Source organism: Gopherus flavomarginatus, chromosome 1 (assembly GCF_025201925.1).
Source record: "Gopherus flavomarginatus isolate rGopFla2 chromosome 1, rGopFla2.mat.asm, whole genome shotgun sequence".
Taxonomy (NCBI): domain Eukaryota; kingdom Metazoa; phylum Chordata; order Testudines; family Testudinidae; genus Gopherus; species Gopherus flavomarginatus.
The window spans coordinates 197,266,143-197,283,210 of NC_066617.1; the positions used below are offsets into that span (position 1 = coordinate 197,266,143).

Here is a 17,068-nt window from a genome sequence, read left to right on the forward strand (position 1 = left end):
TAAAAAAGTTAATAAGCTAGAAATCTATTAGACTTTTCTGAAGACAAAAAATATCTGGAAACACAGATGTTTAAGACGCTTTTCCAGGTAATGTAAAAGGGATATGCCATTGTCAATTACTGCAAAAATTAATACAAGGTAGCCACTTTCCCCAGCTTCTTCTAACTGAACCAAAGAAATTGGTTTATTCCTACAAACTCAGAGTGCAGGCACAAAGATTAGTTCCAGCATTAGATTTAGAGTAACTGTGCTCATTTATTGGTAAGATTGTCAGTTTGCACTTACGTGGGATGGGGATAATCACAAGAGGAACATTCACTCAAGGGGACTATAAAAGAGCTGAGGCAAAGGGTAAATTAAGTGACTACAACAGGACCTCCTCAGCACTCAAACTCCATGTTAAAGGCGTAAGTGTTGAAGAGGCTGTTGCACAATGCCCCATTTGCACTGATCACCACCTAAAACTCAAGCAGCGAAGAGTTAAAGAAATACTTAGTGTAACTTATGAGCAGTAAAACCGTCCCCTCTCACTTTTGGAAATTTGAAGCTACAAAAAAAATCATATTTCAAAGTATCACAGCCCCTCTCAGAAATCTAACATACAACCTTGGATAGATCATTAACTACACTGGCACTAGTACTCTTGGTACAATACCACTGCCAGCCAAAAGAATGTACAAGAAGAAAGTAAGAACCCCATTATCAAGGGTTTAATGATAGCTAACACTTAATGAGATGAAGCCTGAATGTGGCAAACTGGAGCAAGAGTATATCTTCTCATATCAGTACCCACCAGACTTTCCACCCCTCATTTATGAAAAATATTTAACAACGAACATGGGTCTCTTAGCAGCAGGCTTTTGATTATGCATATGAAAATGCCAATCAACAACATAACAAGCATAAATGAGTGACTAAGACATTATGCAGGAAAAAAACTATGAGAAGAAAAATCCTTGTAAAACAGACAGGTTACAAGGTTAGGATTAAAGTGTCAGTATATTTTGTGGGTTAGGGAGAATGAAAATAAAATATTCATATGCAAAATGCTGCATACAGTATGATATTTCTACTCCTCTTTAGGAAGCTCTATATCCCAGAAGACAAAAACACTCAGGTGCTATGAGGATGTTACGCTTGCTTTTAAAAAATGTGATGTTGCAGTGCTGAAATTCTGATCCAAGAACTGACTGATCTAATATCACTGATGTGCTGGAGGGAAATCTAAATTCTGCCATTAAGGGAAGGTTGGAGCGATTGCTCTGCCTTCAATGGAGTCAGACCTGAAGAGAGGCTACTCCTAGAAAGGACTTCTTCCTGAGCTTGTAAAAATACTTCTGAAGAGCAACTTTGCCTTTGGAAATTGCATCAAGTGGCTGGTATTTAAAAAAATAAGTCCTGACCCTGAACCGCCTAAAAAGTTTTAATGGCCCCATTAATTTCCAAACTGTGCAAGCTGAACTCTGCATGATTATTTTCAATTTACAAAACACCATCTATTTTGTTTATAAAAAAATACACTACTTTTGCTACATGGGAAGAAAAAATGGACTGTTCCTCCAGTCTCCTTCCCCATCCTTTTTGCAAGCACATAATGATATTGAGAGAGTACTCAGAGGCTTAGGGGGAAGATCTGTGAGAGCCCCCTTTAAAATTGTGGCTGCAATTCCCCATCTATACTGGTTCATGACATGACACTACAGTTTAATAGGGGGTAATAACAAAGAAAAGGATCATTTCAGCTCAAGCAGGTCACAGACATGCTGGGAAAAATATAGGTTAGGTAAAAGCCATGCAAGTTATATACCTGGTCTTGTGGTCAGTCCTCTGTCTGCAGCTGGGCGGGCATCAACTGGCTCAACTGGGCATGTGCAAAAAAAATAAAAGCGAACAAAAAACCCAAAATGATAAGTCAACTGCTCTTTTGTTGGGATAGTGCAGGAGAGACATATGCCATAAACAAAGTTATACTAGCAGCAGCTGGAAAAGATTTGCCTTAAGTTAGCCCTGGAAATAAAAGGAAGGAGATGGGAACAACTTCAATAGTGTCTTTTGTCGCTGACATGTCCATCCTGCGCTTTATACTCTGGATACTGCTCAAAATTAGAAACTATCAAGATCAAAGAATTTTACCGTCAGTAGGGTAAGGCTTTATACATTGTATCCTTAGAAACATCTTCCTACCTTTTTATTAGAATTGGGAACAGGAATTGGCATGAGTCCTTGCAGCAAGTTTTAATCACTGCTAATTTCTAAACGCCCACTAAATCTTAGTTTATTCTTCCAGATTATTAACTTTTGAAGGCAACAGTTATTAGAGATATATAGAGATATCTATCTATCTATATAATGTAGTTTCTAATATATTTTGGTTTGTATGCAGTAAAATTGTCCATCTCATTAGATTATCTTCCATTTTAAAAGTAGAATGGGACTTGAAGAACAACCATATTTCTGTGCCCTGCATTCACATCTTTAAATACTGTATATTCCCACACAGAGGCCATACCTAGCTGAAGACTGGTGTGATGCTTTTTGGAGCCCATTGGCACTAATGGTAAATAGGAAAGTGAATAACCTGACTCTTCACCCATAACCTTAGCTAAACCCAAACTTGAGCCTGTTGGGGAAGTTTAAAAAAAAACAACAGTGTTATTCCTCCTCTCCGCCTTCTTTATTTTTCTTCTTTTATGTTACTTTGTGCTTCTTTGTTCCAGTTGGCATTGGAAGTGCCAAAATGGTACAAAGAACTTGGCTTCTCCTTTTGGTTGCTCTGGAAATATGGTGCCAAGTACTGAGCGTTGAAAGGGGCTTTTTTCAGGGGGATTGCACTGCTTTCTTAGCACACACCATGCTCCCTACATGGAGCAGTAAAAATGCATCAGTTATCAAACCATCAGTACCCCATGTGATTGCCTTCACTAAACTGCTTTTTGTACAATGTTAAATAAAAGTACAGCCATTAAACATTTTCTCATCTAAGCCTTTTGCTAGGTTACTCCAATTGTGGACGACAGCCCCCCTGGCAGCAGCATTTTTCCAGTGAAAAGGATTGGTGCTCAAGGATTGAAATATCCTGCTACTGCAGAAACATTACCCTTATTCCCTCCTCTGGTGTCACCATGCTTCTTGCCCTCACCCAGTTCCTGTATTCTCTGAACATTTCCACTCCCTGCTCATCTGGCACCTGTATGCTGTTACAGTTGGTACTTCAAAGCAGGGACTGAATATGTTGTTGCAAAGGATATATAGACACTGCAGAAGTGATAGCTGAATGGAAGAGTAAAATTATGTCAATCACTGAAAAATTAGAACAGGTTGTGGCAGGAAAAATGGGGGCAGCTGAATGGGGAAGAGGAGAAGGGAACTGTTTGCTGTAAATTGGTGTGGCTACATGTGACTGGCCCAATACTTCTGCGGATGGGGAAAGAAATAATAGTAATTGTACTTAACTCTTATACAGCTCTTATAGTTCTCAAACTGCTTTATGAAAGGAAGGTAAGTATCATTACCCCCCCATTTTACAGATGTTGAAATTGACACACAGAGGGAAGTGACTTGCCCAAGGTCACAGAGGAAGGCTAAAGCTGACAACATAACCTCAAGATCTGCAAAAGTAACTAGTGATTTTGGAATCTTCAATTTCTAGGTGCCCAAATATGAGACACCTTAATGGGGCCTGATTTTTCAGAAAGTGCTGAGCAGCTGCCTTCTGAAAATCAGGTCCCTTTTAAGGTTTTTCTAATTGGACACCCAATGTTGAGCCACTTAAAAATCATTAGTTACTTTTGAAAATTCTGGCCTGGCGCTCCTGACTCCTAATCAACCGCCCTTGCTGTACTACACTGCCTTCCCATTACAGCATGTAGACATCCTTCCTGTGCAAAGGAGGCCTTGCAATTGTGTGCTAGCTGCTTTAGTGCTGTCAGTTACTTGGCAACACAAGGGGATTGTCTGCAATGATAAATGTTTGTATGCTTAGGGAAGAAGAGCCAAAGCAGCTGGAAACAGAGTAGAACAACAGTGCACATGTCTGCAAAACAATCCCCAGGTAGGGTTTCCTCACATAGGGAACAGCAGGTGGGCATATATCAGGTCATGAGGTGTGCATAAGAGAGAGCTGTGACTTAAAGATATGTTCTTTGAAGAAAGGGTGGGTGCTGGAGGAAGATGTTAAGTGGTATAAGTCTGTAATGTACAGGATGATTATGTGCATAGATATGATAACCACAGTACTAATAAGACACATGGCGTTACGCTCCACTCTGAGTTTTAAAGTAGTACACTAATTCTGCATGCTCCAAAACTGTTTGTATATATACTGACCTCATTTTCACATGCAAATATGATAATTTTAGGCACAAATCAGCAAGTGCACAAAATTGGAGCCCAATGCTGTTTTCCATAAAAGTTTGGCCCCAAGAAGTTCATTATTGTACCTACTTTTTTTTCATGATGGGATGACTATGCAGGCTTCATTTTGTGTGCTCTTGCTTCACTTTACATCTAATATTAAGATATCTGATGGGAAAAGGAGCATTTCTAGTGCTTTATATGTAACTATTATTTAATCTGGAAGCACCCACAATGTGCTTTTCTCTCCAAAAGGAAAAGAAGGGGCAGTCCTTCCCCAAAGAACTCAAAATCCAAGACAGACCAACTGGTAGGGGTAATGGTACAATTTTCCATGGACTCATGAGAGGTGAAAGTGGTGACTGGTCACAGCATGATAGCATAAGGTTACATTAACAAACATTTAATTTCAGAAAAAGATAAACAGGCTATTCCTCACTGAGGACAACTGTGCCTGTTGAGGAAAAACCCACAGAGTGAAAACACTGGCAAAAACTCCGATTTGACTTTGACAGGGTCAGGATTTCACCCTTAAGTTTCTTCAGAAGCATTAGGGGAAGTATATCTAGCTAAGCTGAGCTAGACACTGGCAAATGTGATGGTGATGCGTTACTAAGCTAGAAATATGGTAATTTGTATTATAATTCATTGCTAAAATAAGAGTACCTGTGAAATTCTCTTTTCCAAGTTTTTTAAATACAAAATGCCTCATTTCTTAGTCTTATCATGTGGACTTAAATTACCTTTTTCAAAACTAGAAAGGAACAGATTTTGTAAACCTGTCAACGTTTCACAGTAACTGGAAGATAACTCACATGACCAAAGATCTAAGAGTGCATGTAGGTTCATATTCTTCCTTGAATATAGTTTACGTTGGATATTTATTGGCAAATCAATTTAGTGTATATGTGCGGGGAGTGGGGGACTTTCAGAAGTCTGAGGGGATTTGCTGGATCTTAGCAGGCTTAAATTTAGACTGCAGAGAAATCCATTTTTCATTGGCTCCTTAACTTCTAAGCAAGGTATGCAAACAATTGCAGATGGAAAGCAATTCTAATAAGAGAGAAACTGCTAAAAGTACACTTATTCTTTTACACAAATATGCAATACACAGGGAAATTCAGAATGAAAGTAAGAAGTCTCGCACTTAAATCATCCCCCATCACACCAGCAGTTTTGCATGTACTATATCTTGATGATCACTTAAACACATCTCCAGAAGAGGGAGGTGCTAGACTGAAATACTAAATTATGACCTTAATGCTGGATTTGCGTGCACTTGTTCTTTCTTACCATCACTCAACTTCATGAATTCCTTTTTCAATGGTTAATTAAAAACATCTCATGCAGCTGTGACAATGTTGAGAAAAACACAATGTAACAGTTCATTTAGAATCAGTCTGTCATATAAACACATATTTAATTTACTTGACAGATATCACTGTCTGTTCAAAAAATTTGTATTCTGATGTGCACGTTAAATCTAAAAAGGCAACTAGTTTACCCAACACACTGTAAGGGCTGCTTTGGATAATAGCAAAGTATGTCGTCTTCCAATGCCACAAAGGAATAGCATTGCATTCGTGTTAATGTTTACATTCAGAGAGTTAAGACTCCCAGGCCGAATGACTAACACTCAGAATTTCTGATCACCAATATTTCAAAAATGAGATTTACTTCCAGCTAGAGCAAAGCAGTACTAGCATCTGTAGATTGGCTATTCATTAAACAACGATCAAATGACCAAAACACCCAAGTTAAAATTGTTAGATCAACCATATGCCACATTATCCAGAGACCAAGAATCTCCTCTAAGGGTCAATCCTGCAGAGCACTCCTGTGTGGTGCTCAGCATCTCGCATCTAATGGCTACTCCTATTATTTCAGTTGTTCTCTGTGGTGCATCTTAAATCTCTCTACAGGATTATTTTTTTAATCCTACATGTACTATGATTAATTATTTGTGAAGCAACAACGGTAAGAATATTCTTGTCTATAAAGACCCTTCAATGCTCCTTGAATAGCCATAAAAGATTTACAAAGTAAACACTGAAAGTGCCACAACAGACTATTGTAGCATGTATTAAAATGCCCAATAATCCAAAATTAAACAAAGCAGAAGTGTTTGTGCATCTTTATTGGGAATATATTAAAAGAAATAAGAACCACACATCTAGATGCAATTTATCTGCCTGTGGAAGCAACAGTGTCATCTTAAAGTTGCATTTATCATTCTTTCCTAAATGCTAATTTTTCTGTTTCAATTAACCTTGACTTAAGTTTCTCTCACTGAACTGGTGGAGTTTACGTTTCCCTTTGTTAATTCATCTCAACGCTTACATAAGAATAAACTTAAGGGCAGCGAACAAGTAAGAGTTTTCTAGATTTCTAATTAATGTGGCTCAGGCACCTAGACAAAAACGTGGCCTTTCTACTGCTCTGGCAGTAAAATGCCCAATTATTTTTAAATTTAAAGATTAGATAGAAATTATTTAAAATTAAAAACATGAAAAGCATATGACTCTCTCAACTGGTTATTCCATGAGTTACTCAAAGTACTCCTGTAGAAGCTTTCACTGTCCAGTTACAAAATGGTGAGTGCATGCAGAATGCCCTGGTAATAAATACTGGAAAATATTCTAATCAGTAAAATCACATGTATACTTATACCACAACGCTTTATTTTTAGTATGGCTCTAGGGTACTGTGCTTATTCATTTTGATGGTAGCAATTAAAAGCTCCTGTTTACGTGATTTTAAAATGCACATAATTCTAACACATTAACCCCATTAATTTACAGAATATCACTTAAATTTTGCTGTTTTTATAATAAGGGGAGTAGATTAAATTCAACACTGAGATTTATGATGTACTTAAACATCTGAGATGTAATCAGCATTCTCTGTCCCATTAAGGAAGCCAGGCAGGTGTGGCAGACCATTTCACACAATCAGAATGTATAATTTCCTACTTAAGTTAAAAAGGCGGAAGATTTTTAGGACATGAATCAATCATCACACAACAACTCACTTCAAAACACTCTGGGTGGGGCCTTCTCTCAGTGATTCTAAATTACCTTCATTTTCAGTGTTGGCTGGGACAGAATCAACACCAAAAGGATGCCATGGCTGAAGGTCATCTAGGCTGAATTCTCCATCAACTGGAAGAAGTTCAACTGTGGTTTTAGTTTCAGTCAATGAAGGCATGAGGGCATCATTTCCATAGCTGATCCTGGGCTCGCTGATCATATTGGCCAAGCCATCATCTGAGTAGTTTTGCTCTTTCTGAAGCAGTTCATCTGAAAACAAAACGAATACAAGAAAATATGTTGTCAATATATGAGGACTCCATTGCAATTTTCCTTTGATAGGAATTTATAATAGCAGATTTAATTTTTTGTAAGAAGTTTTAAGGAAGGAAAATAAAAGTTTGGCATGGTTAACATTTTTCATGCTGCTCGGTGAAACATTTTCCAAATGCCAACAAGAAACATTTGATACCCACGAAAGCTTGTGCCCAAATAAATCTGTTAGTCTTTAAGGTGAGATTGGACTCCTCATTGTTTTTGTGGATAGAGACTAACATGGCTACCCTTTTGATATTTGATACCCAGTTTCCCCACCAAGACCCATGCTCTGATGCTCAATATCCCTTCATTCTGGGGCATCTCATCCTTTTGATGATCTTGATTGTTTTTTCCATATTTGGGAAAATTAAATTCATGTCAGTTGTCAATGTTACTCCATGCATTAAGGTGGGCAGAAACTATGAAGGAATAGCTTCGTTCTTTCCTCTCCCAGTCGCAGCACATCATTATCTCTGCAATGCTCTTGATCTCTCTCTGCCCACTAATCCACAGTCCCAATACCACTTATTGCATAAACCCGGGTCTACTGGGACACTAAATCAGGAACATCTGTTTCTTTAATACAATGCAGATACTTTATCCAAACTACTGCAATATAATTATCATCTCAACAATCTCAGAATAGTAGATACCTACATTATCAACCTATAGTCTGAACCTACAGAAGATTCTATAAAACATACTGACCATAAACTTATAGCAAAAAATGAATAAAATATATGAATAATACACTCAATCCTCTGCAAACAGAGATATCATTAATTAGCCAGACCCACATTTGTAATGTAGTACCTATTGTTTTGGGATTTGAAAAACTTAGGAAAAGAGAGGAACAGAGCACTTCGTAGTCCCATGAACTACATATATTTTAGCTGTTTTGCTTCCCAAGATACTAAAAATTAGTTGGATAACAACACATGCCCTTCCATGTCTCGTCACAGTAATTCCTTGTAAATGCTGTTGTGTCCCCTTGCCTCAGGGTGAGCAGATGTGCCTGCGACGTTGCACTCCATAATGTTTTATGGAAATATGCTTATGAGTGTGAGGCCATGGCTACACTGGCGCTTTACAGCGCTGCAACTTTCGCGCTCAGGGGTGTGAAAAAAACACCCCCTGAGTGCTTCAAGATACAGCGCTGTAAAGCCTCAGTGTAAACAGTGCCGCAGCGCTGGGAGCGCGGCTCCCAGCACTGCAAGCTACACCCGTAGAGGATCTGGAGTACGTGCAGCGCTGGGAGAGTTCTCTCCCAGCACTGGCGCTGCGACCACACTCGAAACGTCAAAGCGCTGCGTGCAAGTATAGCCATACCCTGAATATGACGTAACTGGAATACGCTTCATGCAAAAGGTCTCTTTAAGGTATCGTTACAAAGCTTATAATCTACTGAGTGTCTTCATCCTATTTGTATGCATGTATCATTCTTGTATCTGAAGCTAGAAATAAGAAATATAACTCTGAGGTCCTATTGTAATTATGCAAAGTGTGGGCCACTAATGGAGGTTTAGAATCTTGATGGTTCCTACTGACTAGGACAATTGGTTGTAAATGGCTCTGTTTACTTGCAAACCTTTCTGGGTATGTGCGGGCCAGCCCTGGAAGAATGGAGGTTGGGGTCTCTCAGGACATGTGAACATGTCACCTAATACTGGAATCCATCTTAAACCTGGTGCTTTTCCACTTAGAAGGAGGAGTGGGGACCCAAAGACACAAAGATTTCTGCCTTGCGCCAAAGCTATAAAAGGGGGTGGAACAGAACAAAAGGGGTTCCAGTCATGAGAAAACCCCTAGTTACCACCTAAGATGTCTGCTGGAACTAACAAGGACTGTACCAGGGGAAAGGCTTTGGCCCAGACTAGGATGGAGTCTAGTCTGTGAAAGAAGCTTATTGCAACATCTCTGAGGGTGAGATTTTACCTGTGAACAGTTTCTTAATGTATTACGCTTAGACTTGCTTGTTTTTGCTTTATTTTGCTTGGTGACTCACTTTGTTCTGTCGGTTATTACTTGAATCCTACTTTTTATACTTAATAAAATCACTTCTGTTTATTAATAAACCCAAAGCTGAGATGGCCTGAATGACTCTGTCACACTCCTATTTTCTCATCTCCCATTCCACTGACTGTTTAGGATTTCCTCTCTTGCATCATGCATCAGATCTGATTGCAAACTCTTTGGGTATGGCCCATGTGAAATGCACCTGTATTTTGAGGAGCCTGGCACAGTTTTGGGCATTTTAACAAACAGCTGTCAAGAAGGAAACTGGTTAAGAATTGCCAATAAAGTGGCAGCTAATTAATAGTGCTGTTTTGAAAACACACACTTTTTTCAGACACAAGTGACTGTAAAGGTTACACTCAGCAAAAAACTTACAACTGGTGATACGATAACTCTCATTAAGGATGGCGTCTCCATTCCCTTGTCAATACAAGCTACTGAATTTTTGTAGCTATATACTTACATCTGAATTTTGCGATGTTATAGGAAGTCAGAATTCTCTGCTATGCTGCCAGCCTCTAAGTTACTCTGAGGGTGCAAAAGGGTCTGAATTCTGTCCATAATTGACCAGGGGAGAATTCCCTGTATGGAAGGGAACCACCTAACACTGTAAAGCTGGAACAGTTCGCTCCTGATCTATCCAACCTCCTGCTCCGGCAATGGACATTCGGGAAGAGAGAAGACTGCTTCATTATGCACTGGCATAAGGGATTCTACGCTAGTGCAGAGATGCTAACCTTGCTCTGAGACTTTTAGGGATTTTTATGAAAACAAATGAGAGAGAAATTAAGGAGGTTGCTTGGACCATTCTCTCCCCACCTCTGCCCTGAGGAACCAGGACCTCTCCCCTTTCCCTTCTCCTCTCTGTCTATGGCCAGGAGGGGGAAGGTCTGTGTATTCCCTTTTACAACCTGACCACCACACCCAAACATGGAGAAAAGGAAGAGCTGCCCTTCGATGACACCTAGGGCCCTTAATTACCTTGGCCAGTTCCGGGACTGGACCTTTTTCCTGGGCAGATTGTGCTGGCCTGTTCTAGGTTCCAAGGATGAGTTAACGTGGTCCAGCAGGGTCCACACAGGGCCGTTACAGAGCAACATGCAGCCTGTGGGTTGGGCAATGAACCGAGCAGTGCCCCAAGCCAGCAATGAGGCATCTATGACGATGGTTCTTATTTTTGTGTTTCAGTGGGCAGCATGTGAATGGGGTCGTCACATAGGCCTTGGAGGGATCCTTCCACCAATTCAGGGAGTCAAGAACCTTCTGTGGAACAGATATCCTTTTGCTCAAGCTGCGTAGGCTGTTCTGAGCCAGGCCTGGAGATATCTTGAATGCAGTCTGGCATGGGGTGTAATGAACATGCAGGCTGCCACGCGGCCTAGCATCTGCAGGAAAGTCTGTGTTGTGGTCTGAGAGTTCCTCTGAAGGATAGAGATGAAGTTGGTCATAGTGATGAATCTGTCTGTAGGCAGAAAGGCTCTGGCAATTGTGGAATCTAGGGTGGCCTCCGTGAATTCATTGCGTTGGACAGGTGTCAAAGTGGACTTTTGTGTGTTGAGGCTTAGTCCAAAGGAATGGAAGAGGATCAAGGACTTGCAGGTTACAGACTGCACTCTGAGAAGGGACCATCCCTTGAGGAGTCAGTCATCAAGACAGAGAAAGACCATTATCCCCAATCATCACAATAGGGCCATCACAACCAAAAGGACTTCGGTAAAAAATTCTGTGCGCAGTCAAGAGACTGAAGGGGATCACTACATATTAACAGTGATTGTTGCTAATTGTGAACTGTAGAAAGCATCTGTGAGCAAGATGCAACAGTAGGTGGAAATAGGCATCCTGAAGGTCAAGAGCTATGAACCAATCGACCGGATCTAGAGATAGTATTCTTGTTGCTAACTTTAGCATCCTAAACCTCTGTGTCCAGATGAATGCATTCAGAGTTCTGAGGTCTAGGACTGGCCTCCATTCTCGTTTCTTCTTGGGCACCAGGGAGTAACTTGAATAGAGCCACATCCTGATGAAGGGAGGGACTAAACGTGGTGACTCTCATGAGACGGGATCATGAAGGAGGATTAGGAATGGGGATGAAGAAGTGAATGTCATAGCCTGATGTAATGACTTCTAGCCCCATCTGTCTGATGTGATCTGCTCCCATGATGTTCTGAAATAGAGTCAGAGGTAGGGGAGGAAAGAGTAGTGGAAGCAATGGGGCCAAAAGGAGTGATTCATGGCTCTCAACCAAAATATCAAAAGGACAGAGGAATTTTTCCTTTGGTACCCAGGCCACTTCCTGGGTGGTTCCACAGCCCTCTGATACACGTGGGCAGAATTTGATTTTCATTTTTTTTTGTAATTTTGACAGATATCACTTGTATTTTTAAGCATATTTTTAATTGGTATCAACTTAGGTTATTACAGTTGTGGGAAATTAAGTGGGGGATTGAATTATTTAAAGGCCGTAGATGTTGACATTCAAAAAGCTAAGCTTTATCTGTAACAAGCCTAATTCACAGAATTTTGCCCATAAAATCTTCAGTTCCCACCAGCTAGGATGTTAAGGCTAAAAACAAAATCTTGGGCTTTTTGTTACAGGTACTGGATTGTGGGGCTGGTCACAATGGTCCTGGAGCTTGCACGGGAGCTGATGGTAGGATGTGCGCGTCAGCGGGTGCGAAGGCATCAGCTGGACTAATGGTGCCACTGGATGATTTCTCTTGGTACCTGCCAGGAGAGATAAGTCAAGTTCCTCAAGGATTAGGAGATCCCTTGAGAGCAGGAATCAGTTTGGTACCAGTGAGGAAGGTTGCTGGATGACCGGCTGTGACGTAGTTATTGGTACTGGGGACAGGTAGCTGAGTGATCCACACATCCCTTATACTCCTGGCTGCTACCAGGACTGATACTGGGGGGAGCCAGAACTGATGCCAGGTTCTTTGAAGAGTCCTTGTGTATAAAGGGCTATGAATTGGGTCCAGATGCTGGTGCTAAACAAGGCTTCATTGTGTGGGAAAAACTCAAACCCATTTTCAAGGGTCCGTGACACTCAGTCGAGAGGGAGGAAGAAGGGAGGTTAGGAGCCTCGGTGGTACCTGCACTGGGATGCAACTTCCCCTTCCTCTTTTACTCTCCATCAGGGGACTTGTCTCTTCTCTTTTTGGGATGCTTCCAGGGTTCTGAAGCTATCCCTTGAGACTTGCTTGTTGGAGCTTAAACTGTAGAGATCACCAGGACATTCAGACCTCAAGAAATGCTTCATAAGGAGTAACTTGAGCCTGTCTTCCCTCAGTTTCCTAGACGTGCTCTTGCAGTGCAGACCTTACACTTCAACAGAATAGGCACTCCCAAGGCAGTGGAGGCAGCTGATTTGTCCGTTGCTGAGAGGAGAAGACTTCCTGCAGGTCTGGCAAGGTTTAAACCATGGAGTTTTGGGCATACTCTGAGCAAAAAGGGGGCTTCAAAGAAAGGAACCAAGGTGGGCAGGGAAGCCACTGGGGAAAAGGAGAATAGTGGGAGGTCCCCACAAACACACAGAAAGTGTAAGAAAATACTAAGTAATAAAACAGAGAAGGGCAAAGGGTTAGCAAAACTAACCAATGGACACTGTAAGGGTCCATCTTAGGGTGAAGGTGTCCAATAAGGATCTGGAACAGTGCTGAAAATCTGTGATCAAAGGTGCAAGGGTACGCAAGTGCAACTGAAGTGGAGCAGCCATAGTGACATCTAGTCAAAGAAGAACTCAGGAGTTCCTGGATCCTAAACCTGTGCTCAGTCCACTTGACCATGGTGTCTGCCTCGCTACAGAGATTTACTGTCAAAAATGGGAGGAACATGTGAAAATGACATAAACATTGTACAAAAATGAGAAAAAAAATTCCCAACATGCCGTCAACAGCCCCTTCTAAGAATCGGACTTCTTAAGCTGCAGAAGAAAAATAGAGTTTCCATCCCTCGATTTAAATCTCTGGTTTTGGAGTTATAAAACAACTCAAATTGTCCCAACTTTAAATGGCAAAGAAACAGTACAGTTTCCAGAGTATAGGAAGCAAGCATACTCAGGCCTGCCATTAAACTATCAGAACTGAGGCAAACTTTTTGTTGATTCTTTATCCTAGAATTGCATGAACACTGCTATCTTTCAGCATTTTTGTGAGAATGGAATTGAAATGAGTTATCATCTATCCTGGCAATACAGCAAAGCATTGACTTCTACAAAGACTACCCTAAAATGTCCAGTTATTTATACTGGCTGCCTTTAGAGTCGTCTTTCAATGCTAACTTTGCTCAAATTAGTCATGGCTTTTGATACGATCAATCACACGTTATTCTTCACAGAGTGTTCTTCGTTTTTGCCAATCCTTAATTTTCCACCTTCCTGCAAAGGATAATTCTCTAAATAACCTGGTGGTAAGGGGTTCAGCTGGAGGCTAGAGTGTGCATTCAAGTGCATATCAGCAAGTTTCTTTATACAGCGACCATCTTCATTATCAGGGCCTCCAAAAAGATAATTTTCAAGTTGTTCCACAAGACCTCATCTCATATCAGACCAAGCGGACAAAAAACCCAAACCAAAATCCTCTAATAGATGTTCTCTTTCTATACAGCTCATTCTGTCACTGCATCAATACAGGAGGACTCAGACAAAAGATAGCGTTTTGGCACATTTCGTTTTGCATTGTGAGAATGTGCTCAGAACTAACCACAACTCTGAAAATAGCACACATCCAAAATCGGTGACAGAAGAACTCCCAGCAGCTCAGAGTTTGGGTCAGATCTAGTTAACATCCTACAAATAGGATTCTTATCTAGATCTATGGAGAACCCTCCACTATACTATTTCCCTTTCCCCATATAACCATAGGCCTGGGCTCACTCTGACTCCTTCTTGGGTGAATGGGAGGCTCACACCTGCTTTATCATCTTAATAGGGCATCTCACTTTTCAGGTCTGTCATATTGACCTCCCCAGCACAGTCTTTCTCATCCCCTCTTCTGCTCTTTATGGGAGTTCTCCATGACTCTCTCTTCCTGAAGAGGGAATAGCTTCTAGAGAGGAGGAGGAGAGGTGTGATTGGGGAAGTAATCAGGAAGCTAGCACCAACGTCTGTCTCTCTCCAATGCTCCATTTGGTCTCCTCCTCTGCTGTAGTGAGCCGTGAAGAGTGGCAAGTAAAAGGAAGGAAAGAGGAGGAGAAGAGTGAAACCTCTGCTGTGGCAGCCTCTAATAGGCAGGAGTTTGTAGAATGAATAAACTGCTCTGATGCTCATGCGGCTTTGTCTGCACTAGAAAGGAGTTGCCAGTATAGCTACCCCAGCAAACCCTCCAAGTGGAGATGCAGCTTATAGGAGCAAGAGTTATTTTGCTGGTACACCTTATACCAGTTCCCTAAACAAAACAAGCTATACCAGCAAGCTGACTTTTTGTTGGTATAACTGCATGTATACTAGTTTGCTGCTGGCATATCTATGTCAGTTAGAGGTGTGGATTTCTCCCACACTTCTAACTGATGCAGCTATGATGGCAAAACTTTTAAGTGTACATCAGGTTTCAGTCTCTGGGACAGAAAGGCTGCTCAGGAATGTCAGGAATCCATTAGTCTCACTCCAAATCAGCAAAGAATCCTTTGGCACCTTATATACTAACAGACTCCAAATCATTATTTTTACCATTGGGGGGTAAGAATTCATTAATTAATATTTATGAAGGGTCCAGGTTTAGTACTCAGTTATAATGGCTCAGTGAAAAGAAAGCGTAACAGCGTATAGGCCATTCTGGCAGCATCACTATGTAAGGGATATTTGTCTTGTCTTTACTTCAGTAGCAACTATAAAGTCAGCAATTTTAATTTTAACTAAGTTTAACGGATTTCTCCCAAGTTAAACCGAGAATATTTTTGCCCAGCTAAAAGGTCCAATAAGACCTAAAAAAACCAAAAAAACCTCCAGCCACCCTATCAATATTAGAAAAAACCCTGTGTACTACCGCTTTAAGTAACTCCATATGACTCCACTTGTCTTTCACAGACTAGCAAACACTCCTCTCAGAACCCATGTTTGTATCAGACAATTGTAACAATTTAACTACACTGGTTTAGAAATGGATTTAAATAAGTTAGCGCAATTGTAGACACTCTTACTTCAGTCTGAGAATACCTTACACTGGTTTAGCTTAAAAGACATTGATAAGGCACTCTTAAACTAAAATAAGAGAGTCTATGCAAAAAGGCTGCACTGATTTAATTACATCAGTTTCTAAACAAATTTAATTCAACTGCTACAATTTATTGGCCTTATAGAGAAAACAAAAGCAAACCAAATATAAGTATAAGCATTAAAATGCCCTCTTAATAACATTTGGTTTGGAGAGTGAAATAAGTTAGTACAGCAAAAGCATTTTTTGCCAGTCTAATTGGGCACACAGGGGATTTTGCTGGCATAGCTATGTTGTTAAAACAAAATACATCACTATGCTGGCAAATGTTTTCAGTGTAGACCCAGTCTTCAACAGAAATCTGTTTTCAAATCTGTTTGTCTTAATTTCAAACTGCTCAGTAAACAAAAACATATCATATTAACAAATGTGATGCATATGTCCAGATGCATTTCACAGAGTTACATTATATGCACCTTATGAATGTTTCTCAGTAGATTACTTGAGATATAAATAGGATTTCCAAACTATGAACTGTAGAATTTTATCAGTATGGAGAAAAATTTGAAATTAGGATGACGGAGGTTTTGGGGCCAAAATGTGCTCTGCATATCTGATGACAGAAGCTTAAATAGTCAAGCTGCAGTTAGACATGCTTTATTTGAGATTGAGCATTTCCTCTATTGTTAATAGCTCCTGTACTGTCTCCATTTCATATTGAACTCAGTCTGTTTTGTAGTACATATCCAGGCAGGTAAAACCAGGCAAAGCCCCCATCAACCCAAGGTATGGCATGATTCATCCAATTTTTCCAAGGCCCAGTTAAGTGAATCAAATCAACCTCTGATTTCGTATATAATGTCTTTAATATAGAGAATAACCACACTGCACTAAGTGAAAAGGGTTACATCAGTAACACAAAAAGCATACCAGAGATTTGTAACAAACTCTGCATTCTGAACCTAATTCAGAAAAAAACTTAAGCAAGTGCTTAACTTTACTCAGGTGTTGAAGTGCATCCTTATTCTGAAAGCACTTAAGCACAAGCTTAATTTCAACCACATACTTAAGTTGCATTGAAATCATAAAGTTAAATATACACGTGTATTTTCTTAATTGGGTTCTTTAAAATTCACTGCACCCGTAAAAAGCGACAAAGAGTCCCGTGGCACCTTATAGACTAACAGACGTAACGGAGCATAG

At 40.4% G+C, this 17,068-nt stretch overlaps 1 protein-coding gene across 5 annotated transcripts in view; it reads right to left on the reverse strand.

Moving 5' to 3' along the window:
• APP (amyloid beta precursor protein) overlaps positions 1–17,068 on the reverse strand; it is a 353,581-nt gene that overhangs the window by 23,726 nt on the left and 312,787 nt on the right. For 3 of the 5 annotated variants that reach the window (XM_050958047.1, XM_050958016.1, XM_050958037.1), the window contains 2 exons: positions 7,431–7,652; positions 1,808–1,861 (listed from right to left, as the gene is read on the reverse strand). In XM_050958047.1, coding sequence (XP_050814004.1) covers positions 1,808–1,861; positions 7,431–7,652 — 276 coding nt within the window. The remainder of the gene's footprint in view (positions 1–1,807; positions 1,862–7,430; positions 7,653–17,068) is intronic. The other 2 variants (XM_050958058.1, XM_050958026.1) reach the window with 1 other exon arrangement.